Here is a 27,709-nt window from a genome sequence, read left to right as displayed (position 1 = left end):
TAAGGGCTGCTCCCGGGCGTCGCCCTGCTCCATCCCATGTGGACTTCCTGCGGGGCGGGGGCGGCGCTCCAGCCATCGCTGTGCCCTGGGCCCCCGTGCTAGTGCCTGGCGGTCAGAGCCCTGGTGGCCAGTCCCGCCGCCAGCGTGGCCGCCGCCGCCCCCAGTGCAGCCCCCCGGCGCAGGGCCAGCTGTGTCGCCGAGAGGGAGTGGCCGGGGGCCAAGGGGCCGAGGGCTGCTGCTTCGGGAGCCCTGGAGGGCTCAGCTGGCCTCTCCGGCCTTGAGAACGCCGTCAGCGTGACGCCGGGCGCGCCGCTCCAGGCCACTGCAGAAGAAGTGGGGCTGGGCAGAGCGCAGGCCTCGGCGGCGACAAGCACCTGTGCGCCTGACGCTAGGTCACCTCTGCCGGCCTTGCCTGCTGTACACGCAGAGGCCGGCGAGGACGACGCCGAGGAGGGTCCTGCTGAGCTGATGCCGAGATGCGGCCAGGCTGGACAGTCTGTGCGCGACCTCGGGGCATGCGAAACTCTGCTGAACGTGCCTTACGGGTTCCCCCATGACGCTTGGAGAGCCCGGGAGAGGATGCGTTCCTTGGGCAGGCACACCCGGCCTCGCCGCTGCGGCAGCCGTGGGTGTGGCCTGCGGGGACACAGTGCCACCTCTGCGGGGCGGCGTGAGAAGGGACCCGTGCTCCCCGCTAGGCCCACAGCCGGGGGGGGGGCTCTGAGCCTGAACCCCATCCTTGGACCAAACCTCGCTGTCCCCAGGGCCGGGGCGGTGGGGAAATGCCACGCAGGGCAGGGCCTGCACCCGCCTTCCTGGCGCTCAGGCCTCGCAGTCAGGAGGCGAAGGAAATGGGCTGGGGCAGCCTGGGCAGGGACGCGCAGGGCTTGGGCTGGCATGTGGGCGTGGCCTGAGCGGGGCCGGGAGGCCTTACCTGGGGAGCCATGCGCCTCGTAGGCCCCCGGGCCGCTGCCCTCCAGCCTGCCTGGCTGCAGGCCCGCGTGCCTCTGGGCCTAAGGAAGAGCGTGCAGCCCCTCAGCCCGCGGCTCCCCGCCCTGCCCGCCCCCTTCCAGTCGGATAGGCTAAGGCAGGACTCAGCAGCAGCTTCAAGGGTGTTTAAACTGGCCAAAGCCACGTGTGCCCCGTGTCCTTTAGGGTGCCCGGGTGACTTGATCCACATGCCAAAAAAGCAAGACCCTCCGCGCTAGGAATTCGAGAGAACCCTCCGCCTTCAGGCCGAGCTGTGTCTAAAAAGCAAATGTTCCCCTGCCCTGCTTAAACAGCTCATCCTAGGGGAGGGCGGGCGGGGTGACCTGATCCCCTCTTCCCAAGCCCACACCTGCTCTGGGCGCTCTGGGCTTTGGTTTGGTCTGGGGCGGGCCCAGCCGAGGCAGGGGCCGGGGCTGTGCTGCCCTGTGGTCGCAGGGTGTGCCTCCTTCCCCCGGTGCCCCGGGTCCCCTCAGACCCACGGGAGGAGGTGTTGAGGTGCTGGGGCCCCCTGTGGTACGCCCCCACCCCCGCCCCAGCATCCTGGGGTGCTCAGACGCCTCTGGCAGTGGGTGTCCTACAGGCCGCGGGCCGACCCCTCACCTGCTCTGCAGCCAACTTCCAGTCCATCCGGGCGGTGTAGGCCACGAGCGTGGCAGCCGCCAGGAGGACACAGGCCAGCATGCCCAGCCACAGGCCTGCGGGGATGGGCGGCGTGAGAGCCTGGCCCCCACCTTGCGCCCCCCCCCCCCCCCCCCCCCCCCCGGTCGCTCGGAGCTCATACCCACGGTCCTCATCCCGAGCACGAAGGTCAGCACGGCGCCCAGGGGGAGGCCGACGACGTAGTACATGACGGCGTTCACCACGGCCCCGAAGGCCTGCTTCCCGGTGCCCCTCAGCACGCCGCTGTGCACACACTGCCAGGAGAGAGGGCCGGGCCACGCGCTGGCAGCGGGAGACACCCTGAACGTGGCCCCCTGCATCCTTACAGCCCTGGGACACGTGCTCTCAGCCCCCTTCCATAAGGAGACTGAGTCACAGAGACGCCAGGTCACTTGCCCAGCTTTCCCCAAATGTAGCTGTGCTTCCCACCCAGCTCCTGGACCCCAGTCCGGGAGAGGAAAGGTGAAGGTGGTGGCCGGTCACCATCCCAAGACCAACGTCTTAGGGTGGAGACAGGAGGCTTTAGTTTCTTTCTGCTGCTGGAGCAGTTAGTGACATAACGCAAACTTATTGCTTTACACTTCGTTCTGGGGGTCAGATGTCCAAAATGAGTCCCACTGGGCTAAAACCAAGGGCAGGGTGCCTTCCGGGGGCTGGAGGGGAGAATCGGCTCCCTCTTTTGGTTTCCCAGCTTCCGGTGGCCGCTGCCTTCTCTGGCCCCCCATGGCAAATAGCATTGCTGCAGCCTCTGCTTTCGCAGCAGGGCAGCCTCGGATCTGACCCCCAGCCTCCCTCTTTCTCTCATGAGGAGCCTTCTGGTGAGATGATCTCATCTCAGATCTGCAAAGTCCTTCTGCCACGTGAGGTGCCAGACACAGGCTCCAGGGGTTAAGGTGTTGGCATCTTTGGGGACCACTGTCCTGCCTACCCCAGGTGGCAAGGAGAGGTGCTCTCTCTTCCTGCTGAGACAGGCGGACCCTGCCCCGAGCCCTTGCTGTGATCATGCCCACCTGGGAAGAATTCTGGAAAAAGAAACTTTCTTTTTTTTAATCCAGTTACCCCAGCCTGATCCCAGATCTAATGAGCTACAGAACTGCAAGCTTAGAGGGAAATGTGCAGCTTTGCATGCCAAACCAGATGGAAGTCCTCAAGTCAATCGCCTAGGCTTCTAAAGAAATTAGACAAGAAGAAAAGACCGTACTTCAGTCAAGCAGAAGGATGGAAGCCCTAGAGAGGAGCTCACTGGAATAGACCACTGAAAAACAAGAGAGGAAAATAACTGGAACCAAAAGCTACATCTTTGATAAAAGCAACAACATTGACAAACCTTTCGTTAGACCAAGTGAAAAAGAGTGAAGGCCCAAATTACAAAAATTAGGAATGAAACGGGACACGACTGCTGACCAGGAAGATAACACTGCTTTATGCCCACAAATTAGAAAACTGAGATGAAGTGGATATATTCCCAGAAAGATGCTTTATGAGTCGACTTGTGCCCTTCAAAAAAAAAAAAGATATGCTTAAGTCCTAATTCCCAGCACCTTAACATGTCATCTGACACCTTATTTCCAAATAAGGGCATTGCGATTGGAATGAGACAAATTCTGATGAGGTCCTGCTGCAGCGGGTTGGGCCCTTAATCTATTCTGACCTGTGTCCTAAGAAGGGAGGACAGACAGGAGGTGGCCACGTGAAAGGGGAGGGAGACCCTGAAGTGTGGCAGATGCAGCCAAGGATGGCCAGTGAATGTCCAGAAGCCAGGAAGAGGCAAGAAAGAATCCTCTCCTGCTTTCAGAGGGGGAATAGCTCTGCTGAAATTCTGATTTCAGTCTTTTAGCCTCCAGAGACAAAATTTCCTGCTGTTTGAGGCCATCCAGCTGTGGTACTTTGTTATGACTGCCCTAGGAACTTAATACAGACACAATCTACCAAACCTCATTCAGCAACAAAATAGAAAATCCGAGGACTGTAACAAATCAATTGAATTAATAATTTAAAGTCTGCTGTCAAAGAAAAGGCCAGACCCAATGACTTCAGCCATGAATTGTATCAACTACATAAAGCAGAAACAATGCCAATCCTTCACAAACTCTTTCAGAGAGTGGGAGAGGAAGAGAACATGTCCCAACTCATTCTATGAGGCCAGTATTATCATGTTACCCAAGTCAGACCAAGATACCACAAGGAAAAAAATATAAAAATTACAGACCAATTTCCCTCATGAACGTAGACACAAAATATTTAACAAAACATGGGCAAACCGAAAGCAGCAATGTATAAAAAAAGACACCATGGAAGTAAAGTATAACATCTGAAACAATTAATGGAACATACCATTTTAATAGGATAAAGGACAAAAAACATGATGACCTCAATAGATGCAGAAAAAGCATTCAATAAATTCCAACACCCAGGAATAGAAGGGCTCTTCCTCATCCTGATATAGGGCATTTATGAAAATACTATAGATAAGAATGTATTTAATGCTGACAGATTGACTGCTTCCCTCTAACTCCAGGAAGAAGGTATAGATGTATGCTCTTGCCATTTCTATTCAACATCATACTGGAAGTTCTAATCAGATTGGAAAAGGAAGAAATAAAATGTCTTTATTCACAGATGACATGATCATAAACACGTGGAAATCATACGGTAGCCACAAAATCTAGAACTAATAGATGAGTTTAACAAGGTCACAAGATAAAACATCAGTATATAAAAGATCAAATGCAAAAATTAATTGTTATTTTTATACAACGAACAATCCAAAAGTGAAGTTAAGGAAACAGTTCCATTCAGATTTGCATGTGTTGGTGGCCTGGAGCTATGTACTACCAGACAGCACGTTCTTGATCATAATCCATCCATCCCTGTGGGCAAAATCCTTGTAAGTCAGACCTTTTGATGAGTTTACGTCAGTTAAGATGAGACCCAACTTGGATCAGTATGGATCTTAATCTTATAGGAGGCCGGAGAGGAGAAAGCCATGGGGAGCAGCCAAACGCTGGAGTCAGCTGAATGTGGAAGAGAAAGGAGGACACACCATGGGCACTGCCATGTGGTAGAAAAGCCAAGACCCAACGACTGCCAGCAGCAAACCACAGTCTTCGGGGGAAAGCATCGCCCTCCTGACACCTCGATCTGGACTTCTCTTAGCCTCAACATCATGCGCCAGCAAATTCCCATTGTTTAAGCCAACCCGTTGCCTGGTATCAGTTTTAGCAGCTGGAAAACTAAACACCAGAAAAAAGCACAAGATAGTATGGGATAAATTTAACAAAAAAAGTGCAAGATTTGTCCACTGAAAACTACAAAAAAAATCAGTGACATAAATTAAAGAAGATTTAAATAATTGAAGAGACAGCCCATAAAAGCCTCAATCTAGTGTTAAGATGATGGTTCTCCCAGGTTGATCTACGGACTCAGCAAAATCTTTATCAAAATCCCAGCAGACTTTTTGGTAGAATTTGACAAGCTGATTCAAAAATTCATACGGAAATGCAAAAGACCTAAAAGAGCCAAAGTGATTAGGAGGGAAAAAAAATAAACTTGGAGTAGTCACACTAACTGAATTCAAAACTCACTATAAAGCTACAGTAATCACAATAGTGTAGGAATAGGCAATAAGGACAGACGTATGGATCGATGGAACAGAATTGTGAATCCAGAAATAAACCACTACGTTTATGGCCAATTGATTTTTGAAAATCCACTGGGAGAGGGTAGCCTTTTAACAGATGGTGCTGGGACAATTGAATATCCATATGCAGCAAAAAAAAAAAAATGAACTTAGACCCTTATCTCAAAACGTAAATCTGTAAATGCTAAAACTATAAAACCTTGTGTCAGTTCAAAACTATCATATACCCCAGAAAAGTCATGTTTTTAATCCTGAACCAGTCTTCTGGGGCCACACCTATTGTTTAGTGTGGGAAATTTTTATATTGGATTGTTTCTATTGTTAGATGTGACACAACTGAGTTTTGGTTAGATTACTTCCATGGAGCTGTGACACACCCAACTGTGGATGTGACCTTTTGAGTGGATGGAGATGTGACTTATCTTACTAGAGTCCTTTAAAAGGGGAAACATTTTGGAAAAACCTCAGCTGCAGACTCTTGGAGAGCAGAAGGAACAAAGCCAATACAAGACCCAGATGTGTGGAGATACAGGGCCTGGTAGACGTCGCCATGTGACGTCCCATGGGATGCTAAGCAAACCAGAACCTGGAGAGAGCCAAGGGAAGCCAGGAGATGAAAGCCAGCCCTAGAGAAGCAAAGTGAGGAATTCCCACAGGAGCAGAGGCTGAAAGCAACAGAGCCCAGGAGCAAGGGACCAGCAGATACCAGCCACGTGTTCCGGTTGGTGCCTTAATTTGGACATTTTCATGGCCTCAGAACTGTAAACTTGTAACATAATAAATCTGCTTTATAGAAGTTGTGCCATTTCTGGCATATTGCATTCTAGCAGGTTTAGCAAACTAAAACCTGTAGGAGGGGGAATAATTTTAAGAGATAACCTTCATGACCTTGGGTCAGGCAAAAAGATCTTCGCTATGACAACAAAAGCAGGAGCCTTAAAAAAAAAGAGATTCTGGATTACATTAAAAGTGAAAACTTCTGGAGCTTGAAAGTTACAGTTAAGAAAATGAAAAGACAAAGCACAAGCTGGACTTACAAATCGTATATCTCATGAAGGACTTATATCTAGAATATATAAAGTACTCTTAAAACTCAGTAATAAGCTATCCAATTTTCAAATGGGCGAAAGATGTGAATAAACATTTCTCTGAAGAACACCCATGAATGGATAATAAGCACATGAAAATGGGATTGATATTAGTGATTAGTATTAGAAAAATGCACATTAAAACCACAATTAAAAAAGAAACATTTGACTGTATAACCCAGTGAGTCCTACTGTAAACAATGGACTACAGTTAATAGTACAATTACAAAAATGCTATTTTATAAATTGTGACAAATATACCACACTAATGCAAGGTGTTAATAATAGTGTAATATATAGGAACTCTATTTTATGCATGTTTTTTTTTTGTAAACCTACAACTTCTCTAACAATAATAATAATAAATAAATAAAATTTAAAAACCACAATGAATACACCAATATTTATAGCAGTACTGTCCCCAACAGCCAAAAGGGAAACAACCCAAGTGTCCATCTACGGGTGGCTGGATAAATAAAGTACGGTATATAATCTGATGGTGTATTTTTCAGCCATAAAAAGAATGAAGTTCTGATGCATGTTACAACATGGATAAACGGTGAAGACATCATGTTGAGTGAAATGTCAGGCTCAATGGGACAGATACTGTATGATAAACTTATATGAAATAACAAAATAGGAAAATTCTAGAAATGACATTACAATTCATGCTACAGCAGGGATAAAACTCAAAAACCCTATGCTAAGTGAAAGAAAGTCACAAGAAACTACATAGTGTGTTATTCCATTTATATGAAATGTACAGACAAGGCAAACTCATAATGACAGAAAACATATCAGTGGTTGCCTGGCACTTGGGATGGAAGCACAAATTGATTGCTTTAGGAAATATTTTAGGGTGATAGAAATATTTTTAAACTGGACTGTGGCAATTATAGCACAACTCTGAATTTATTAAAAGTAATTGAGTTGTATACTTAAAATGCCTGACATTTAGGGTAATGTAAATTATGCCCCAATAAAACTGTAAAAAATAAAATAAAAATGAGATCAATAAAATGGTGGAGGAGGTAGTTTTACAAGTTGCTGCCACCACTAGAAAAATGAAACAGCTGGAAAAGAGACTGGAGTTGTCAAGCTGGTAACCTGGCAACCAGAGTGGATATTCCGAACAGCTGCAGGAGGGCGGAGGTCGCCGGGGGCTGCCAGAAGTTCACCTCCTGTGAGTGAAAGCACGAACCGGTGACAGCACCATGGTCCTGGCCCCTGCAAAGCCCAGCTGAGGCCTGGGGCGGCAGAGGCAACCTCTCCTCTGAAAGTTCGGGTTGAGGGTCAAGGTCCAGCATGGAAGCGGGCCACAGTTGGGCCCTCAGGCCATGGCATGTCCGTCTGGCCTCCCTTCAGCATCCATCCTGACTGAGAGAGCCGGTGTGGTCATTGCTTTCCTGTTTGGCCAACCCCTGCGGGCATGCCACGGACCCTGGCTTAGTCTCAGCTCTCCCGCTGCCCTGGCTTCTGGCCTCACACCAGCCCCTGCCAGGATTTTAAGGCCCAGTGTACTTTTCATTGGCTGAGTTTCTCCTTTCTCTTTATCGTGTTGTTGAGTCTGGTGGATCCCTGAGGGCCCAGCACAGCCTATTGAGTCCCAGTTTCCCTCAGAATCAGCAACATCTGACCTTACACCAGCGTCTATAGGGACATAAAGAGCCTAAGCACCTCTTTCTCTTATTTTTGGTTGGTTTTTCTGTTTCTCTGTTTTATATTTTTGCATCTGATGGATCCCTCAAGGACCAGCAGGGATTCTGGCCTAGGTTTTGGTCTCAGAAGCAACAACTTCTAGCTTCCCACTGGCTCATAACAAGACTTGGAAAGCAATGCACTTTATCGTTTCTTCTTTGCTTGTTTTGTGGGAGAGGGGTACTATTCTATTAGCAATTTTCTTCTTCTCTTTTCTTCCCCTATTCTCTCTTTATTTCCTTCCTTTTTAAAATCTTCCTGGTTCTCAGTCAGGCAGACTGAAGAATGGAAGAATTAGATTTCCAGAGTGACCACAACATAATACTCAGAATGTCCAGTTCTCAACAACAACAAAAATTGTGCAGCATACTAGAAAGCAGGAAAGTATGGCCCAGTAACAGGATGAGAAGAAATTCAACAGAAATTATTCTAGGGGAAGAACAGTCTCTAGAATTACTAACCAAAGATCATAGAACCACTCGAACTAACAGGATCAGTGAACTAAAGGAAGACATGGACAAAAACTAAAGGAAATCGGGAAAAAAATATATGAAGAAAATGGGAATTTCAGCAATGCGATAGAAATTATAAAGAAGAACCCAATTCTGAATTCTAAAAAATACAATAACTGAAATGAAAAATTCAGTAAGAGATTCAAGAGTAGATAAGGGGAGGCAGGAGAGAATAGCCATGAACTCAAAGACAAAACAATTGAAATCATCCAGGTCAAGAAGCAGAAAGAAAAAAGAACAAAAATAAATAAAGAATAGAGCCTAAGGAACCTGTGGGGCATAAAGAAGCATAACGACATGTGCCTCACAGGGCTGCCAGAATAAGAGAGGTGAAAGACCAGAAAAAATATTTGAAGCGACAATTGCAAAAAAAAATGTGATGAAAGATATAACTATGGAAATCCAAGAAACTCAGTGGACACCAAGCAGGATGCCCCTGAACAGATCTACACTGAGACGCCTTGTGCTCAAATTGTCCGAGGGCTGAGGATAAAGACAGACTCTTAAAAACATCAAGAGAGAAGCGACATGTCCCATAAAAGGGATCCTTAAGAGAATTAATATCCAGTAGAAACCATGGCGACCCAAAGGCAATAGAAGGACCTATTTAAACTGCTGAAAGTAAAACACCATTACCCAAGAATAATAATGCCTAGCAAAGTTGTCCTTCAAAAATGAGGGTAATAATTAAGACATTTCTCAACAAGCAAAAACTGAGGGAGTTCATTACCCCTAGCCCTGCCTTACAAAGGAAATGCTAAAGGAAAATGCTTTCACCAGTTGAAGGAAAGGACACTAGGCAGTATCTTCAGGCTAGATGAAGAAATAAAGATCCCTGGTGTAGGTAAAAAGATGGATAAATATATATGCTAGTATTGTTTCACTTTGCATTTATAATGCTGTCTTTTATTTCTTATAAGGAAGAAAATTCAAATGCATAAAAAAGTGTAAATATCTGTTACTGGACAATAGTGCATGAAGATGTAATCTGTGACATGAACAACCTTAAAGGGAGAAATGTAGAGATAGAGGTACTGTAAGTGTAGGCTATTTAAGTCAAATTGGAATCAACACAAACTAAATTGTAATAGAAATACATTTAGCATATAAATGGAATCCCATGGTAACCATAAAGAAAATATCTAAAAAGTCTACACAAAAGAAAAGGATAACTGATTAACAATGGCTCATTATAAAGATCATCTAAATAAAAAGGAAGGCAATAACGGAGGAAAGGAGGGATTGAAAAGGTATGAAACTTAAACTACTAGCAAAATGGCAGAAGTAAATCTTGCCTGATCAGTAATTTCCCTGTATGTAAATGATAAAATTTTCCAATCAAAATGCACAATGGATAAATAAACGTGGCCCAACTATATGCTCTACAAATTGGTGGAAAGTGAAAATATGGAAAATATATTTCATGCAAATAGTAGTCAAAGTGAGCAGAGGTGGCTACACTAATATCAGACAAAATGTACTTTAAAAAAATGTTGCAAGAGACAAGGACACTATATATTGATAAAAGGGTCAATTCAACAGGAATGTTTAGCAATTATAAACATATATGCACCAAAATAGAGGGAGCAAACTAATGAAATTGAAGGGAGAAATAGTTCTACAGTAATAGTTGGAGATTTCAATACAACACTCTCAACACTGGATAGAACATCTAAATAGACGATCAAGAAGGAAGTAGAGGACCTAAACAACACTATAAAATAAATAGATCTAACTGACATATCTATATATATATAAAACACTTCATATATATATATATAATATATATTGTATATATATATGTATATAAAACACTTCACCCAGCAACAACAGGATAAACTTTCTTTTCAAGCACACACCGATCATTCTCTAGGATAGGCCACTTGCTAGGGCACAAGAGAAGTCTCAATAAATTTGAAAATATTGAAATCATAAAAAGTAACCACTCTCACTGCAGTGGAATGAAGCTGGAAATCAGTCCCAGAAGGAAAACTGGAAAATTTACAAATATGTGGAAGTTAAAAAGCACCCTTTAAACAACCAGTGGTTTAAAGGACAAATTAAAAGAAAAATTAGAAAATACTTAGATTAGAGGTCAATGAAAACAAAGACACAATATACCAAAATTTGTGGAATGCAGTAAAAGTGGTGCTCTGAGGGAATTTTATAGCTGTGAATGCCTATATTAAAAAAGAAGTATCTCAAATTAACAACCTAACTTTACATCTTAAGGAACTGAAAAAATAAGGGCAAAGTAAACCCAAAGTTAGCAGAAGATTAGAGTAGAAATAAATGAAATAGAGAATAGAAAAAATTGAGGGAGTAGACAATAAATTTTAAAAGTTAAAAATTAAATTGACAAACTTTCAGTTATACAGACAAAGAGAAAAGATGCAAATAATTAAAATCAGAAAGGAAATGGTAATATCACTACTGACCTTACAGAAATAAAAAGGATCATAAGAGAAAATTATGAATAACTATATGCTAACAAACTAGATAATCCAGAATAGAAAAATTCCCAGAAATATAATTGCTCATATCAACTCAAAAAGAAATAAAAACATCAACAAGTACAGAGATTAAATCAATAATCAAAAGCCTTCCACCAAAGAACAGTCCAGGAACAGGTGGCTGCAGATGCAAATTCTACTAGAGAATTAATCCTTCTCAGATTTTCCAAAGAACTGAAGAGGAGGGAACACTTCGTAATTCATTCTGTGGGGCCAGCACTGCTCTGGTACAAAAGCCTGGTAATGACATCACGAGAAAAGAAAACCACAGACCAATTTCCCTTATAAATATAGAATGCAAAATTCCTTAAAAAAAGACTGGAAACCAAATCCAATGGCATATAAAAAAAGATTATAGGGCGGGCCACAGTGGCTCAGCAGGCAGAGTTCTTGCCTGCCATGCCAGAGACCCAGGTTCGATTCCCAGTGCCTGCCCATGCAAACAAACAAAGAAGGTTATACATCCTAACCAAGTGGGATTCATCCCAGAAATGCAAGGGTGGTTCAACATTTGAAAATTAACTAATGTAATACACTACATAAATAGAATGAAGAAAAAAATAACCACATGATTATCTCAATAGTTGCAGAAAAGACATTATTCAACAAAATCCAGCACCCTTTTATAAATATATGTATGGAAATTTATTAAGTTTCAAGTTTACAATTCTAAGGCCCTAAAATGTCCAAACTAAGGCATCCAGAGAAAGATACCTTGACTCAAGAAAGGTCAGAGGTGTCAAGGGTTTCTCTTTCCTGTGGGAAGGCACATGGTGATGTCCATTGGCTTTCTCTCTGGCTTCTGAGTTCAAACAGCATCCCTGGGTGTGCTTTCTTTCTACATCTCCGAACATATCTGTCTGTGTTAGCTCTGAGCTTTTTCCAAAAATACCTGCACCCTTTCTTGATAAAAACACTCAGAAAAGTAGGAATAGAAGGGAACTTTCTCAACATTGTAAAGGCCATTTATGAAAGAAAACCACAGCTAACATCATACACAATGGTGAAAGATTGAAAGTTTTCCCCTTAAAATCAGGAACAAGACAAGGATGGCTACTTTCACCACTGCTTTTCAATATTGTAATAGATATTCTTGCCAAACAATTAGGCAAGAAAAGGAAATAATCGGCATCTGAATTGGAAAGGAAGAAGTACAACTATCTCTCTTTGCAGGTGACATGATCTTATATTTAGAAAGCCCAAAGAAATCCACAAAAAAAACTATTAGAGCTCATTAATGAATTCAGCAAAAATTCATTATTGAAAAAATTCAGGCTTCCTACACACTAGCAATGAACAGTCCAAAGAAGAAATTAAGAAAATTCCATTTACAATAGCACCTAAAATAATAAAATATCTAGGAATAAATTTAATTAAGTATACAAAAGATTTATATACTGAAAACAAAACACTGCTGAAAGAAATTAAGGAATCCTTAAGTAAATGGCAAGACATCCCATGTTCATGGATTGGAAGAACTAACATTGTTAATATGTCAGTATTACCCAAAGCAATACACAAATTTAATGTAATCCCTATTAAAATTCCGGCAGCCTTTATTTTCCTGCAGAAATGGAAAAACCAAGCCTCAAATTTATATGGAATGCCAGGGGCCCCCAACAGCCAAAGCAATTCTGAAAAAGAAGAATATGGTTGGAGGACTCACACTTCCCAATTTTAAATTGTATTACAAAGTGACAGTATCAAAACAGTGTGAGTTCTTTAGACTCAAAATAAACAAATGGGTGGCTGGAACAGAACTGAAGGTTCAGAAATAGACACACACACATCTATTAGCATTCAGATGCAAAGCCTTAAGGCCCCACCCACTCAGTCTCCTGGGAGCTGAAGTGAGCTGGCACCTTCATTCCTTGACCAAGCAAAGCTATTTCCAGCCCCTTACTACAAAAGGAATTTCTCAGGTGTTGCTTCAGGGAGTCAGAGAGAGAAAACACGTATAGCGTCCTTCACAATATTCTATGACAAGTGCAATAATGCATTCTATAAAGTGGTTTCTTTTCATGCTCCTTGATGAAAGCTGGGGAGATGAGACCAAAACACAGCCCCGAGAAAGCAGCTATGCTGATGCTAAGAACATGTGGTCCAAAAACGTTGCTTTCTAATTGTCCAGCTCGATAAAAAGGCCAATCCTAGACTGCTCAGAGAACTGGAAGGAGTACATGGAGTCCTTTGGAGAAAACCTCCATAAATACAATTTCTATCAACCAGTTACTTTCTTTTTTTAATGAGTTGATTGATACCCCACTCAGGTTTTTCCCCCAGGCCAGGAAGGTCCTAGAATGCAGGTTTTGCTAATTAAGGGTACGTCCTGGAAGGAGCTGTTGAGTTTTATACAAGGGGAGCCGTGCCCGAAGAACTCACAAACTCCAGATATAAAGCAGGAGTTCCCTGCTTTCGAATTCGCTTATAAAGTGAGATTTCACTGCTGTCCTTTTTTTAATGTCTTGCTTTTAGAAATCACATCATTCCAATTTGCTTGTGAGCCTGCACTTCAGTGGTCAAATGAGCAGAAAACCCACGTCCCCCTGCAGCCTGGGTTGTGGTTCCCTTTGGGAAGTGTACCTCGCTCTGACAGCTGGGTGTGGCTGCTGTGAGAAGTCTGGGGGTTGGGCACAGCCCCAGCTCTTAAGGAGTCAGCAAGAAATAGGCTCTCGGTTTTACACAGGTCCCTCTTGTCAGTTTTTGCTAGTCAGTACTCTGTGCTGGGTTGTTGGGATTGCAGCGGAGGGGAGCCAGTGCTCTGAAGAATAACAGAACTCACAGCAGCAGATACTTTCAGCTTGCACTGTACAGTTAACCCTTTACGTGATTAACCCATTCATTCTCACAGCTGCCCTATGAGGTCTGGGGGAGGGCAAATGGACATGGACCCCCATGTACTCACACAGATGGCTTCAAATAGTTGAAAGAAGATGTAAATCAGCAAGACTTCGTTCACCAGGGCAATGACTTGTCTGGAGAAAAGATGGGAAAGGATGGCCATTCAGACATGAAGGCACAGGTGTGCCCGCAGAGAGCCAACGATGTGCCTTCTGGTCTCTCCCCACAACAGGCAGCTCCCCCATGCCAGCAGAACGGACCCCCGCCCAGCCCTGGGTCTCCTGGGAGTCTACGGGCTACATGAGAAAGACGCGCTTTCAAATTAACATCTTGTCTATGGGCGACCAAGGGGTGGCGGACAGGGCGCGGCTGGAGAGTGGGGGAGCCCCCCATGGGCAACCGCAGGTTGACGTCCTTCTCTGAGACTGTGAGCCCGTGCTGGGCCCGCCTCCTTAGGGCCCCCCGAGCCAGCACTATCCCAGGTGTCGGAGGACCAGCTTTTTCCATGAGGACGTTAGGAAACCGATTACTTACTCATCATTGGTAAAAATGTACCCCAGTTTGCTTCGCAGGATGCTCAACAGGGCAGCCACCACCAGGGAAATGCCAACTGGGAGAGACAGAAGGAGCAGCATTGGCAGGACCCAACTTGAATCAGGTAAGAGGCCGACCCACGGTCACCGCGAGGCCACTCCTGAGCCCACCCTGGGGAGCCTTTGCTTGCGGGGTCTGACGTCCCGTGGGCTGGAGCCATCTGGTTGGATTACGATTCTGTTTTGCCATCACCCAGGAAGGAGAGCACAGAAAATGCCTTTACTGGACCAGCAGCATCAGCTCCATGGAGTAACTAGTTAGAAGGGTGGACGTCTTAGACCTCATCTCCAATTCACTGACCCAGACACCTACTGAGTGGGGCCCAGTAACCGGTGTGGCAGCAGTGCCTCCGATGTGGTTGCTGAGGCAGCGCAGAGCTCCAGAGGCACCGCTTTACACAGAGGAGCTTTTCTGGGTCCATCGGTCTCAGAAAGCGGAGTTGTGATGTTAGGGGACACAGATTGGTTCATTTCCATGGGTGGGATGGGCGAGTCCCGAGCTCACGGGCGTGGCAGGAAGGCACGCTTGCAGATAGCCCCCAGGCACCCACAAGGAGAAGCGGGGGGTGGGGAGGGGGTGTGGAGACCACAGTCCAAAAAATCAGTTTTATCCCAGGGAAGTGAGGAAAGCCAAACTGACAGGCTGGTCCCAGCAGATTCCAGGAGTCCCAGCAGCAGGGAAAGAGTAGGGTAGGGACAAGACAGGAGGGACATTTGCTGCTCCATTCTGGGGCCCAGCTCTGTGGGGGAAGCGGTCGCCTCCCCACAGCAGGGGCTGCTCGGGGTCGGACAGGGGAGACAGCCCCCGGGAAAGGCGTCCCAGTTGGCTCTCCTGCAATGTCCCATGGGCAACCTGGCTTCCCAGGTACAGGTTCTCCTCTGGCCCGGGCCCTGGGCTCAATTGCCCCAACTTTCCCAGGCCCCCCCAGGAGAGGGCTCCCACCCACCTGTACAGAGCACGCTGGAGCTGGCCGACAGCTTTGCTTGCGCCGTGTCTGCGGCCCCCAGAGCTGTCCCCACTCGGACACACACGGCCATGCTGAGCCCCAAGGGGATCTGGGATCAGAAAGAAGACAGTGCCAGCGGTGGCTACCTCCAGCCCCGGGGCAGGTGGGGCCTCAGGCCTAAAGCGCCCGAGCGAGGGGTGGAGCTGCCCACCCGCCTGGCCCAGAGAGGAGAGCTGGGACGCAGGTGGGGACCGAAGGAGCAGCCCACGGGGAGAGGCGCGGTGTCGCTGGAGGCAGGACGAGCGGTCTGGGGTTGGGAGGTGGAACAGAGGGACCCGAGCGGCCCCTGGGATCACTCCCTCGCCAGCCCCGCGCCATCCTCCCCTGGGAGACACCGCAGGAGGGCTGCCCTACGGCTGACACCAGAGGGTTGCGCCGCACGGGAGTAAGTGGATTTCAGAGGTGAATGTGGTCTTAAGTGTACTAAAAACATGCACTGCAAGAAAAAGAAAAATCCTGCGGCCGTCATTCATAAAAGTGAGACTCCCCATATAAATTGGCTGTGTAAGCATAGATTTTTGTGACTCCCTCCCTTAAAGAAGAAGTCACAGGCTAAGCCCCAGGCACCCCGAGGCCCTGCCTGAGTGACAGGGGTCACGGGAAGGGAGGAGGGCTGCACCTGTGTCGGGAGGCGTGGGGGGCTGTGGGGGGGCACACTGTCTCTGAGGCCCACGGGGAGGCCTGTGGCGCCACAGAGTCCCAGTGCCCGTAATCCAGATTACGATGCAAAATCTCCCAAGTTTTAAATGAATTGGGTAATTTAAAAATTCCTAACATTGTGTGAATTAAATATGAGCCCCCGGTGTGGGCCGTGGTTTCGACCCCCTCCCGCCCAGGACCCTCACCATGTAGGTCACCGAGGCCACCTCGTAGATGACAGCCTGGACTGAGAGGTCCACCACACTGAGCAGGCCTGGGGGGGAGGCAGGGCAGTGGGTGCCGAGGGTCCTCCGGGCGGGACCTGGCCACACCCCTGCTGGCCCGGCCGGGCGATAAGCCGGAGACTGCTTTGACCAGCTGCTTCCCAGCCTCGGAAGGGCATGCTGGCGACACAGCCTTCCCCTGGGGCCTGCCGGGAATGTCCTGGCCAGTGGTTCAGGTGGAATTTCCCCAGTCCCAGTGCCCCGGGCTCGGGTGATGTGAGCTCATTTGGGGGCTCAGTCTTCGCCTCTGCGAGTGGGGGCAGGGCCTGGGGGCTGAGCTCCGGGGGCCCCCGCAGGCCGGGCACTCTGGCTTGAGGGCCGCCTGGCCCGGTGTGGGAGCGCTGGCAGAGTGGCTGAGCCCCACGTGCCCACAGGCTCACACCCGCTGCCTGCACCTCACTCCCTCAGGACGCAGCAGACTTTTCATGGGGCGCCCCAGGACCAGGCCTGAGGGACAGGCACAGGCCGCTGCCCAAGACACAGGCCGCCCGGAACCCCTCGCGTACCCATGAGGAAGCTGCCGATCTCGTAGGCCCACCACTCCACACACAGCATCAGCATGCTGGGGACGGCCAGGGAGAAGAAGGGGCCCCAGTCCTGCAGGCACTCCAGGGACCAGCCTGCGACAGAGGCCCCAGAGCTGAGCAGCAGCCCCCCACCCCCCACCCAGGCTCACCCACTGCCGGGGGCCCTCAGCCCATGGTGCTCTCCAGAAGGAAATTTCTGGGGTCAGCAGGCCCAGGCACGTAGCAGTTTGCAGGGGGAGTGCCAGCCGGTCCTGAGGGTCATGGGGGTGGGGGGAGAGGGGGGCAGAAACAGGACACAGAGAGCCTGGGGCCACATGGGCTCAGGAAGGGGCAATGGCCCCCCACTCTGGCCCGCGGCCCCAGGGCCCCTGGCTGACTCCCTCACGCCCTCTGGGCTCGAGTCCCCACACTGCCTCCTCTGGGGGTGCTGACAGGGGGCTCCCATCCCTGGTGCTGGCTGGTCCCTAAGTGTGCCTTGGGAGGAGCGATGTCCCACAGAGGCCAGAGGGCTCGGAACCGGGGCCTGGGGGCAGGTCGGGAGCCAGGCCTGGGCCCCCAGTGGTCTGTCTCATCCCCGGGGCCACCAAGCCCAGGCATGGCAGGGAGCACAGGTGGGGGCAGCCCGGACCACCCCGGAGTACCCATCAACCTTTCCAGGTCCTGGGCCCTGGGGGTGAGGGATGGGGGGTGGGGTGAGGGGCGTGGGGGGCTGCAATGAAGCCGAGCGGTGGCGCCCCAGCAGGGTCCCTCCCCAGCACCCCCACCCCCACCGGGCGGCCCTGGCACCTGCCCACGTCTCCAGGTGCAGCTTCTTCAGCACAATGTAGAGAAGGAGGAAGGCGGTCTGCAGGAACTGGGAGATGGCGCTGGCATAAGCAGAGCCCCTGGGGAAGGAGGGGGCGCGGGCCTGTGGCTGACACCCGCTGTGCCCACCCTGGGCCCGCCGCACCTCCTGGGGCCCGCGGTAGCCCCCAGGCCGGAAGGGCACAGCTCTACGAAGCCCCTCATCTCTACAGTGTCGGGGCCTGGGGGGGGCGGGCGACAAGTGGCCCCTCCCCATCTGCTCCACGGGGGCGGCTCTCCCCCACCTGCCTCGGCCACAGCAGGGGTGCTAGGCGGCATTCTTGGAGCCCGGGGCCGCAGCAGGCCCCCACTTCCCCATGGTCCCCCCACATCTGGACCTGGGGGCAAGGGGGCTCAGCGGGTGGTACTCCCTGGCCAGGCCCTCCCAGCCCCGGCGCCCGGGCGGGGCCTCTCACCTGACCCCCAGGCCCAGCACGGAGACCAGGACATAGTTGGCCAGGCCGTTGATGCAGTTGCCCACCACCCCGCTGAGGACCTGGGGCCAGACGATGGCCTGAAAGGCAGAAACGCGGCCCCTGGGGGACACGCAGCTCCTCGGGGCTCCTCAGGGCCCCTCGGCTCGGGATGCGCCCCCAGCTGGCCCCGGAGGGTGGAGCGGGAGGCAGAGCTCCCAGGCGTCCCTTCTTCCCGGGCTGGAGTCAGGTCCAAGGCACTGGGCAGCCAGGGCTGTGTGCTGGGGAGGGGGTGGGGAAGGGGTGCCCTCTAGCCAGGAACCCATACCTGATTTTGCAGATACTTTGCCAGCAAGCCGTAAAGAAAAATGACCTGTATAAAGTGCAAAGCAAAAGCAATCAAAAAGAAAAAAAAAAGCAAAGCCCTAGACCAGCATCACAGCTCTTTCCTCCCCAGGATCTGTGGGCCGCACAGGTGAGGCTGGTGTACCTGCAGCCCCAGGGTGTGGATGCCGGCCCCGCCCGTGGTGGGGGAGGCGCCTGGGGTCCCCCGGCTCTGCTGTGGCAATAGGCAGGCGGGCAGGGCCGACTCTGAGCGAGGACATTTCAGGTCCCAGCCCGTGTGAGCAAGAGGCAGAGGCTGGCAGGGCCCCCAGCCGCCTCCCTGCCCCTCCCCAGTCCCGCCCTCCCACGGCAGGCTGCCCCAGGGCTCTGGCTTAGAGGAGGGGCCCCTTCCCCAGGCTGCCCCCCACCACCACCACCACCAGGGCTCTGGGTGAACTCAGGCAAGAAAACAGAGGAGGTTCAGGACCCCGGTGGGGGGCTCCATCCCTGCTTTCCCTCTCCTCTGTCGGGCCCCTGCCCCGGGCCTTCCATCCTGTGCAGGGTGCAGAGGCCGGACCCCGACTTAAGTCCTGGCCCTGCCTTTACGAGCTGTGGGGTCTCGGGCAAGTTACTTAACTTCTCTGAGCCTCCATTTCCCATCTGTAAAGTGGGGACAATAACAGTGCATGTGTGTGTATGTGTGTGTGGGGGGGGTGTATCTCCTTATGCAAAATCAATATTGCAAAGTTCTTACAACATGGCATCTGACACAGCGAGTATTCCAAGTGTGAGGCAAGCATTGTGTGAGAGAATTAGTCATCCCCGCCATCCACATTAGTGGTTAAATTTCACAATGAATTTTTTTTGGACAAAGGAGATGCGTTATCTTTATAGGAGATGTTCCACTGGCCCAGCGCCCCAAGGGCTCTGCTTGGAGATGCCAGCGGCTTCGTTGGAAATGCCCACGCCTGGTTTAGAGGGAGCCGACCCGGTTTGGGAAGGCTGTGGAGAAAGGCCAGAGCTCTCAGGTGCTTTCCATGTTCAGGGGACTCTGTCTCTGGCTGGGCCCCAAAGAGGCCAGGGCACTGGCCTTTCAGACAAGCAGGTGGTTTGGGAGCCCCCTGTATTTAGCCTGATGCTTCCCCTTCCCAGCTTCCTCGAGAACTTTGCTCCCTGGTGCCACGGAGACTCAAGGGTTGCTGCTCCTGGGAGATCAGAAAATTAACTCAGGCTGGCGGGGCCATCCGGACACAATCAGGCAAGAGATCAGCTTGAGCTCAGACAGCAACAGATCAAGCCGTGTGGTGCTGGCTTCCATGTGAGATCCAGATCACTGGGCGAGATCAGAAAGCCAGGGAACCCGAGCCAAATGCATGCCCTGCTTATTAATTTAGTATTTAATAAATTAACAGGGAAAGGAGAGAGCACTCAGTCATTGGTACTAGCAAAATTTAAGTTCAATGGATTAAAGTCCTAAATGTAAAAATAAAGACTGTAAAAGGCTTCAAAGAAAATACAGGCCCTGCCCTGACCAGGAAGGTGAAGGAGACGCGTCAGGGTTCCGTCCCCACCCAGGAGCCTTCAACAACCAGCAGGAACTGCAGAAACATCTCTCCCAGAGCTCCATGAAACAACTGAAGGGTTGCAGCCAAATGGAGAAAAAGGGGACCTGAAAGCAGTTGGGTCTCTTGTGCACTTCCTGGGCCCGGCCCCTCCACCTTACCCCTTTGGCATACGGCCACCCCAAGCCCCAGTGCGGATCCCTGGCCCCGGTCCAGAGGGAGCAGAGCGGCTTTTGGGCACACACTCCAGCCATGTGTGTGCCGCCCAGTCTCGTGGTGGCCTGAGGGACTGAAGCAGGACACCTGTCACCGACGCCACATCCCAGAACTTGGCCTGCAGGTAGCAGCAGCTCAAAGAGCTCTTGCACGGAATGCCCTGGGGAAGCGGTCACGTCATGGCTGCCTGAGGCAAGGGACTGCGCAAAGTAGGACAGACAGTGAGTGTCCAGGGCCATGAGGAAGCTGATTCCTGGGGGGAGGGGGGCATCTCTATCTATGTAAACATCTGCATTCCTAAGATAAGACACACGCACAGAAAGGATCAGGAAGTCGGAGCTCTGGCCTTGAACCATTTTTGAAACTCATCGTATGGATAAACCCTGAAGGACAGCACGCACACAGGTCAGTCTTCAAGGAAAAGTGTAATATCGAAATGTCCAGGTTTCAACAAAAGATTACAAAACATACAAAGAACCAGAAAGCAATGGTGCAGGCAAAGGAGAAGATTAAAGCATTACAAACCATCAGTGAGGAGGAGGAGGAGACCTGGGACATACCAGACAGAGACTTTTTAAAAATCGTCCTAAACATGCTCAAAGAGATGAAGGAAAACATGGATAAAAACACTAAAGGAAGGAGAGTTCTCGCCTGCGATGCCAGAGACCTGGGTTCAATTCCCGGTGCCTGCCCATGCAAAAACAAAACAAAACAAAAAAGGAAGTCAGGAAAACAATAGCTGAACACAAAGCAACAAAGAGAAATATATCATGTACAAAGGAGCCCCAGTAAGGTTAAGTACGTATTTCTCATCGGAAATCATGGAGGTTCAGCAGTGCTGAAAGCAAAGAATTGCCAACCAAGTATTCTGTATCTGGCAAAACCATCTTTCAAAAATGTTGGTGACATTAAGATGGTACCAGATAAACAAAAGCTGAGGGAGCTCATCATTACTAGACCGGGCCTACAGGAGATGCTAAAGAGAGCTCTGTAGGTCAAAAGGAAAGGACACTGGACAGTAGATTAAGGCTGAATGACGAAATAAAGATGTCTGGTTTCTGTTTGGGGAGAAGGGAAAGAGTTAGTCATGGAAGATGGTGAGGGCACCACAACATTGCAAATGTGGAATGCCTAGGAGTGGCTGAGGTGGGAAAGTTTATATATTCCACAGTGAACAAGAAAGAGCACCTTACAAAGACAATGATGATTAAATGCAATGTGTGAATCCTGGATGGAATCTAACAAGGGAAGAGAGACGGCTCAAAGGATGTTATTGAGACATATGAAAAATTGGGGTATGGACAGTAAGCTTTATAGCAATGCTAATGACGCAATGCCATCCTGACCGAAAGGGGAAAAGGAAGTGGAACAAATAAGGCATCAGTGACTGAGAGAACTCCAGCAGAGTCGAGAGGCTACTCTGGAGGTCACTCACACACAAGCTTCAGTTAGACATTGCTATGTATCATCACCCGCCAAACCCCAACCAAAGCCATTCCAGACAATTCTAAAGAAAAATTACCTGGGGCAATATAGAAGATTCCACACACTAGGGTAACTTTCCAGAGACCTACAACCACCAGATGAGTCCCTGGACCAGAGATGTCCTGAAATACAGAGAGCCCAGCCTCTCCAGAACATCAGATAGTTCCATCTCCCTACCCCATATTAGAGACAGCCCCTTCCAACATGGACAAGTTAGACTGGCCATAGCCGACACTCCTAAAGAGTGGGGGAAAGATCAAAGGTGATGGTGGAGTTATACAGAAAGTGAAGAGTTTAACAGATGAGTATGAGTGCTGAATCATACTGATATTTCTTTTAGCCTTCGCGATCTTGGAGCAGCTAGAAGGAAAAACCTAAAATTGTGGAATTGTAACCTCCCACCCCCAAGAAAAGAAGCATGATGCGTACACTCTACACTACAGTGTCCAGAAAATGGACTGAAAAACTGAGTGGCTGACGAATGGATGGATCAATAGATGGTTAGATGGATAGATAGAAAGAATGATATGGCAAATGTGGCAAAATATTAAAATAGTACATCCTGGTATCTGAGGATATAGGGGTATGTTGGAGTTCTCTATATTGGGTTAGTAGCATTTAAGTTTGAAAGTATTTTAAAATAAATAATAATAATAAAAAAAGAAGAGGTAGCATTTCCTCAGCAATTAAATAGTTTTAACAAACTGAAACAACATGTTAGCACATGTTCTCGCTGGGTGGTGACATTTTCCTTCCTAGGCTTTCCAAATTTTCTCCAATAAACGGTTTTCTAATCAGAAAAACACCATGCCATTTCGCTCAGAAATTCCGCTGGCAACGATTAGGATCCTAGCTCCTGTTCTCCTGCCTTTTGGCAGCTGTCCCCCCGCCGGGCGAGGCGCAAGGCGCGCATCCCGCGGGCAGCAGCCGCGCAGCGTTGCCCGGACCCGGGCACTCACCGGCAGCGTCGGGATGAAAACCGTCACGTAGTCCTGGGTGAGCCTGCAGGAGGAGAAGCGGCCAGGCTGCAGCCGAGGAGCGCAGGGCCCGCGGGCTCCGGGGACCTCGGCCGGGACAAGGGCAAACAGCAGTTCTGCTGGGAGGGGCTGGCACCCACCCACCAGCGGCCTCGGGGGGCGGGGGAGCAAGTGGCGCGTGGGGCCAGAAAGCAGCGCCCCGCGGAAGGAGCGGCCCAGGAGGCGTTCGCTCTGCACAGTGAACTAGGCCAGGCTCCAGTCCGTCCTGGGTCCTGGCCGTGTGTCCTCCACCTGACAGGGCTCAGTCCTTCTCCCTTTGCGGACTGCACAGCGGCGCACGCTGCACGTCTCCAAAACGCACGTGTGGAGCGCCCACTACGTGCGACACCCATGCAAGCCCCCGGATTCTCCCTACATCGAGGCTGCCCGTGCCTGCTGCATGGGACCCAGGGAAGCGCCCCCCATCCCCCGGCAGGGGCCGAGCGGTACCTGGACACGGCCGGGTCCTGCCCGAAGAGCCGCAGGAGGAGCTCGGCGTTGAGGAAGAGCGCCCAGCAGGGGAAGCAGCAGAGCAGCAGGCTGAGCGCGCCCCGCTGCAGGATCACCCCCACGTGCTTCTTGTTGGGGCTGCCGAAGCTCTGCAGGACGCCCCGGATCAGGCCGTGCCCCCATCCCCACCCCGCCCGCAGCCCCCTGCCCAGCGCCAGCCTCCGGCCCCGGGACCCTGCGTGGAGTCTTGTGGGGGCGGGTGGGTTAGTGGGCGGGACCCAGCAAGACACGGGGCGCCAGCCTCATCCCTGCCCCCGCCACCCGCCCCTGGGCGCCCGGCCCTCCCCCTCGGCCCCCAGACCCGCCGCAGCGCAGCCTGGACCTCCGGAACCCTGCGCTGGCCACTGTCCTGCTCCATCCGGCAGGTCCACCCCAAAGCCGGAACCCCAGGGAATGGGGCTGGGTTGTGTGCCCCCTGAAGGGCGGTTCTCGTCCTGACCCCATCCAGTGAGTGGGACTGATGGGGACAGAGACTGTGAAGATGTGACCAGTGAGGATGAGGCGCTCCCAGATAGCCGGTGTCCCTAGAAAGAACGTGCCACGGCAGGGGCGGGCCGTGAAGGTGGAGGAGGCCGGGGCGGCGGGGCTCCAGAGCAGGGGAGTGGGGGTACCAAGGGGTGTCATGGGGTTCAGGAAGGGCTGGGGAGGAACCAGGGGGTTCAGGGGGAACCAGAAGGAGAGGGGGGACCACGGGGAGTCAGGTGGGGTCCAGGAGGGGCCTGGGGGGGGGGAACCAGAAGGGTTCAGGGGTGACCAGATGGAGAGGGGGGACCAGGGGAAGTCGGGTGGGTTCCAGGAGGGGCAAAGGGGGGCTAGGGAGCCAGGAGGGGTCTAAGGGGAGCCAGGAGGGGCCTTGGGAGACCAGGGGTGGTCAGGGGGGGCCAGGGGTGTCAGGGGGGACAGGAGGGGCCAGGAGAGGCTGGGGGTGGGTAAGAGGGGCCGGGGGGGTCAGAGGAGGCCACGGGGAGTCAGGGTGGGGCCAGGAGGGGCGGGGGGTCCAGTAGGGCTGAGGGGCAAGGGGTGCTACCCTGCAGCCCAGGGTGCGCGGCTGCCTACACCCTCCCCTGGGCTCCTAGCCTCCAGGACTGCGGGACGACACTTTGCCACCTGCTTGGCAGCGCTTGTGCAGGCAGCGGGGGAACCAAGACCCCCAGAGAGCTGCGTCCTCCTTGCTGGAGTGCTGCCGCAGCCCCCGGGAATGTGGGCCCCTCGGGGCAGGGCGGTCCAGGTGTGTCCCCGGCCTCTGGCGCGGGGCCCACGCAGGACACCCGGGCTGGGCGTCCCGCGTTCTCGCCACTGGGCTTAGGCCGGGGCCTGCTTCTCTCCCTGCCTCCTGTCGCCAGTGCCGCCTGACCCTCAGAGGGACGAGTCCTGTCCTTGCTCCTCGGGGAGGGGACAGAGGGGCAGCTGCCCGTTTCTGGCAGATCTAGGTGGCCCACCTACCTGGGACATCAGGGTGTCGCACGCCGAAGACAAGCCGAGCCCCACGGAAATCCCACAGACATTGATGAACTGGAGGCGCTCGCAGGAGGGAGCAGACAGCGGCGGGTCAGGTGTGGTGAGGGGGGCCGGGGGTGCCGGGAGGGCACCAAGGATGCCCAGGTGAACCGGGGGGAGCTGGGGAGGCTGGGGTTGGGGGGAATGCAAGGGAGGCTGGGGGGTCAGTGCAGGGGAGGCTGCAGGGAGGTGGGGGAGCCGGGGGGTGGTGCAAGGGAGGCCAGGAGGGGGGGAGCTGGGGAGGCCGGGAGGGGGGTGCAGGGGAGGCCAGGCCTTGGGAGGCTGCCCAGGGCTGGTGAGGGCAGCCAAGGCAGTGCCAACCTGGCTCTGCCTGCACGTGCCCCGAGACGCTGGACGGAAAGAGTGGGCCCTACCTGTGGCCCTTGGGTCCCATCCGTGAACTGCAGCTGGGGGCACACACTGGCATCCCCCCACCCAGATCCACCCCCCAGGGGAAAGCAAGGGGCGCCCCTTCTCGGGGCCAACCGGGTACTCACGGCCACTGCCAGCGTCACCGATGCCAGCTGCTCCTTGCCCAGGTGCCCGCAGAACACCGTGCTCACCACGAAGATCATGAAGTTCAGCACCTGGAAGAGGAACTGCGCACAGTGCCACGTGAGGTCGCTGCCCTGGCTCCGCCACGCTGGCCCCGGGAGGTCCTGCTGCTGCCCGGCCGGACCTGCCCTTTGCCCAGCTCCGTCCTGCTCGTCCTCCTGGCAGAGCCCCGGGCTGGTCCCTGAGGCCCCCCTCTCCCCAGCCCTGTGCCGAGGGGGCCCTCCTGTTTCTGGGATCCTCGGAGCAGTGCGCCTCAAATCACTCAGAGCCCCTGGACAGGCATCCGTGCCCCGCGATGGGCAGACACAATGCGGCACGGCCAGGCCCTGGAATATTATTTGGCCGTCAAAAGGAATGCAGGGCCGGGCCACGTGTCCCACGGATGGATGAGTCTGAGTACATCGTGTTGAGCGGAACAGCCAGAAGCAGAAGGACAAATACTGTGTGACCCCCTGGTAAGCAGGGACTTACAATAAGCAAACCTGTGCAGACAGGAGGGAGACTAGGGCTGCTCTAGTCTGGGGGCTGGGGGGCGGGCACAGCGAGTTCTTGCCGAGGGGGCCAGAGTTTCTGTTTGGGGTGGAGGGGAGGTTTTGGAGCCGGGTGCTGGTGCTGGGGACACAGCCTTGGGAATGTGGCGTCAGCTGTACACATCCTGGTGGTTAAAATGAGAAATTGTGTGCTACCATGTCAACCATTTAAAAAGAGGTTGAAAAAAGAAATACAGACTGATAGGGGAAATTTGGAGTCATACATGTCACCAGAAGGAAAACCAGAGGTTAAGACTGTATAACTCAGTAAATCTTGTGGTGGACAATGAGCGTGATTAACTATACAAATATTTAAAAATTCCTTCATGAACTAGAACAAATGGACAAAATTATCACAAGGGCTTAATAAAAGAGGGATATATGGGAAAACCACACCTGTTGTGAACTATGGACTATAATTAACATTAATATCTTAATATTCCTTCATCAACAGTAACAGATGTCCCACCGCAACGCTCAGGGTCCGTGATGGGGGGCTGGGAGGTGGGGGGGTGTTTGGGTTTGCTTTCTTTTTCCCCCTGCAGTCATGAAAATGTTTTGTGGTTGGTTGTGGTGAAGACGACAGTTCTGCGAGGGGCGGTGAGCCATGACTGTGCCCTTTGGATGGATGGCATGCTGTGTGAGCGCACCGCCATAAAATTGCAGCTAAAAAGAAGACGACTTTAAAACAAAAGCACGGGCTTTGGCAGGTTCACTCCGGGTGGGTGACCCGTGAATTGGGCTGGCAGGGGTCCTGCAGCTCTGCTCTGCCCTGCCCTGTCCTCCCAGCCGGCAGGCCCATTGGTACCCCCTGCCTGGGGACCATCGCACCCGGGAGAGCTGAGCCTGGAGCCGGCCGGCCGCCAGCTCTCCCAGAGGTGTGACATGGCCACGGGGTGATTGCTTTAATAATAATGTGCCCAGGCCACAGACCAGAAAACAGAGTGGCATGAAATACAGTGCAACCTAACCAACGGGGGTCTGTGCAGCGGGAGTAGCGGTGAATTTCTTCCTCAGACGTCTCCGTGTTGTGGGCAGCACGTGTCTGCCCTTCTCTGTGATTAGGGCACAGGCACCTCCTCTTCCCTGTAAGCGCCCCGCTGAGGGTCCTCCAGGCCCGGGCGTCAGCAGGGCCTGTGGGTCCCTGTGGACCCTCCACCTGAGGCCAGGCCCCACCCCCTCGGGGGTCCCGCTGCCACCCCAGGAACCATCCAAGCCACCCCAGGCCGGGTCTGGGCAGCGGCCGCCCCCCAGTGTCCCTCCCACTCGCCTGCCCCCCAGTACCACCTGCTCACCAGGGGTCCAGAGAGGACGAGGAGCGCCCACATCTCAGCCCCGAGGCCGGCGGGCAGCAGCCTGCGGGGGCCCGGGCAGCCCACCGGGCCAGGGGACGCTGCTTCCTGGAGAACGTCCATCCCCAGCCGCCCGGGCCACCTGCACCCTGGGCCCCTCCCTGTGGCTCCGGCCCCCCGGGGCTCGTCCCAGGCTGGCTAATGAGTACGGCTGGGGGAGGGGCGGCCGCTGCAGGTGGGGCGTGAGCCCTTAGGGGAAGGGCTGGGGTTCCTCTGCCCCCAGCAGCCGGGAGGCGGGTGCTGGGGAGCAGGGGCGGGGGTGATAGCCCAGCTGGGACTCGTGAGCGCCCAGGCTGCCCGCTCTGCCCACAGAGATTCCCATTTGCCAGATGGACCAATGAAGGTCCCCAGAGGCTCAGCCGAGATGGCGCTGGCCGGGTGTGGGCAGTGGGCGGCCACCAGAGCCCTGTCCCT

General features: G+C 52.1%; 1 protein-coding gene across 1 annotated transcript; it reads right to left on the bottom strand.

Moving 5' to 3' along the window:
- Positions 1–98: 98 nt before the first annotated feature.
- On the bottom strand, positions 99–27,358 carry LOC143686579 (multidrug and toxin extrusion protein 2-like). The gene is made up of 18 exons (XM_077163256.1): positions 27,239–27,358; positions 25,356–25,457; positions 24,805–24,882; positions 23,302–23,450; positions 22,795–22,837; positions 18,577–18,621; positions 18,252–18,349; positions 17,779–17,876; positions 16,972–17,085; positions 16,388–16,455; positions 15,483–15,591; positions 14,477–14,552; positions 14,007–14,076; positions 1,772–1,904; positions 1,591–1,685; positions 808–1,013; positions 398–694; positions 99–339 (listed from the first exon to the last, which is right to left on the bottom strand). Exons 1-18 carry the CDS (start codon positions 27,356–27,358, stop codon positions 99–101), a joined length of 2,142 nt encoding a protein of 713 aa, XP_077019371.1.
- Between the last annotated feature and the right edge of the window lie 351 nt (positions 27,359–27,709).

Source organism: Tamandua tetradactyla, chromosome 6 (assembly GCF_023851605.1).
Source record: "Tamandua tetradactyla isolate mTamTet1 chromosome 6, mTamTet1.pri, whole genome shotgun sequence".
In the NCBI taxonomy this organism is placed as follows: domain Eukaryota; kingdom Metazoa; phylum Chordata; class Mammalia; order Pilosa; family Myrmecophagidae; genus Tamandua; species Tamandua tetradactyla.
Note: the sequence above shows the minus strand (reverse complement) of the source record. Positions and strands in the feature narration are given on the sequence as shown.

Excerpts from the sequence above, each read along its gene's own strand:
- LOC143686579 (XM_077163256.1), bottom strand. The coding sequence starts at position 27,358 with ATGGACGTTCTCCAGGAAGCAGCGTCCCCTGGCCCGGTGGGCTGCCCG. Across the intron at positions 23,451-24,804 it reads GCGACACCCTGATGTCCCAG|AGCTTCGGCAGCCCCAACAA; the intron begins GTAGGTGGGCCA and ends GGCGTCCTGCAG. Across the intron at positions 340-397 it reads AGCAGGCAAGGCCGGCAGAG|CCCCACTTCTTCTGCAGTGG; the intron begins GTGACCTAGCGT and ends CGCTCTGCCCAG.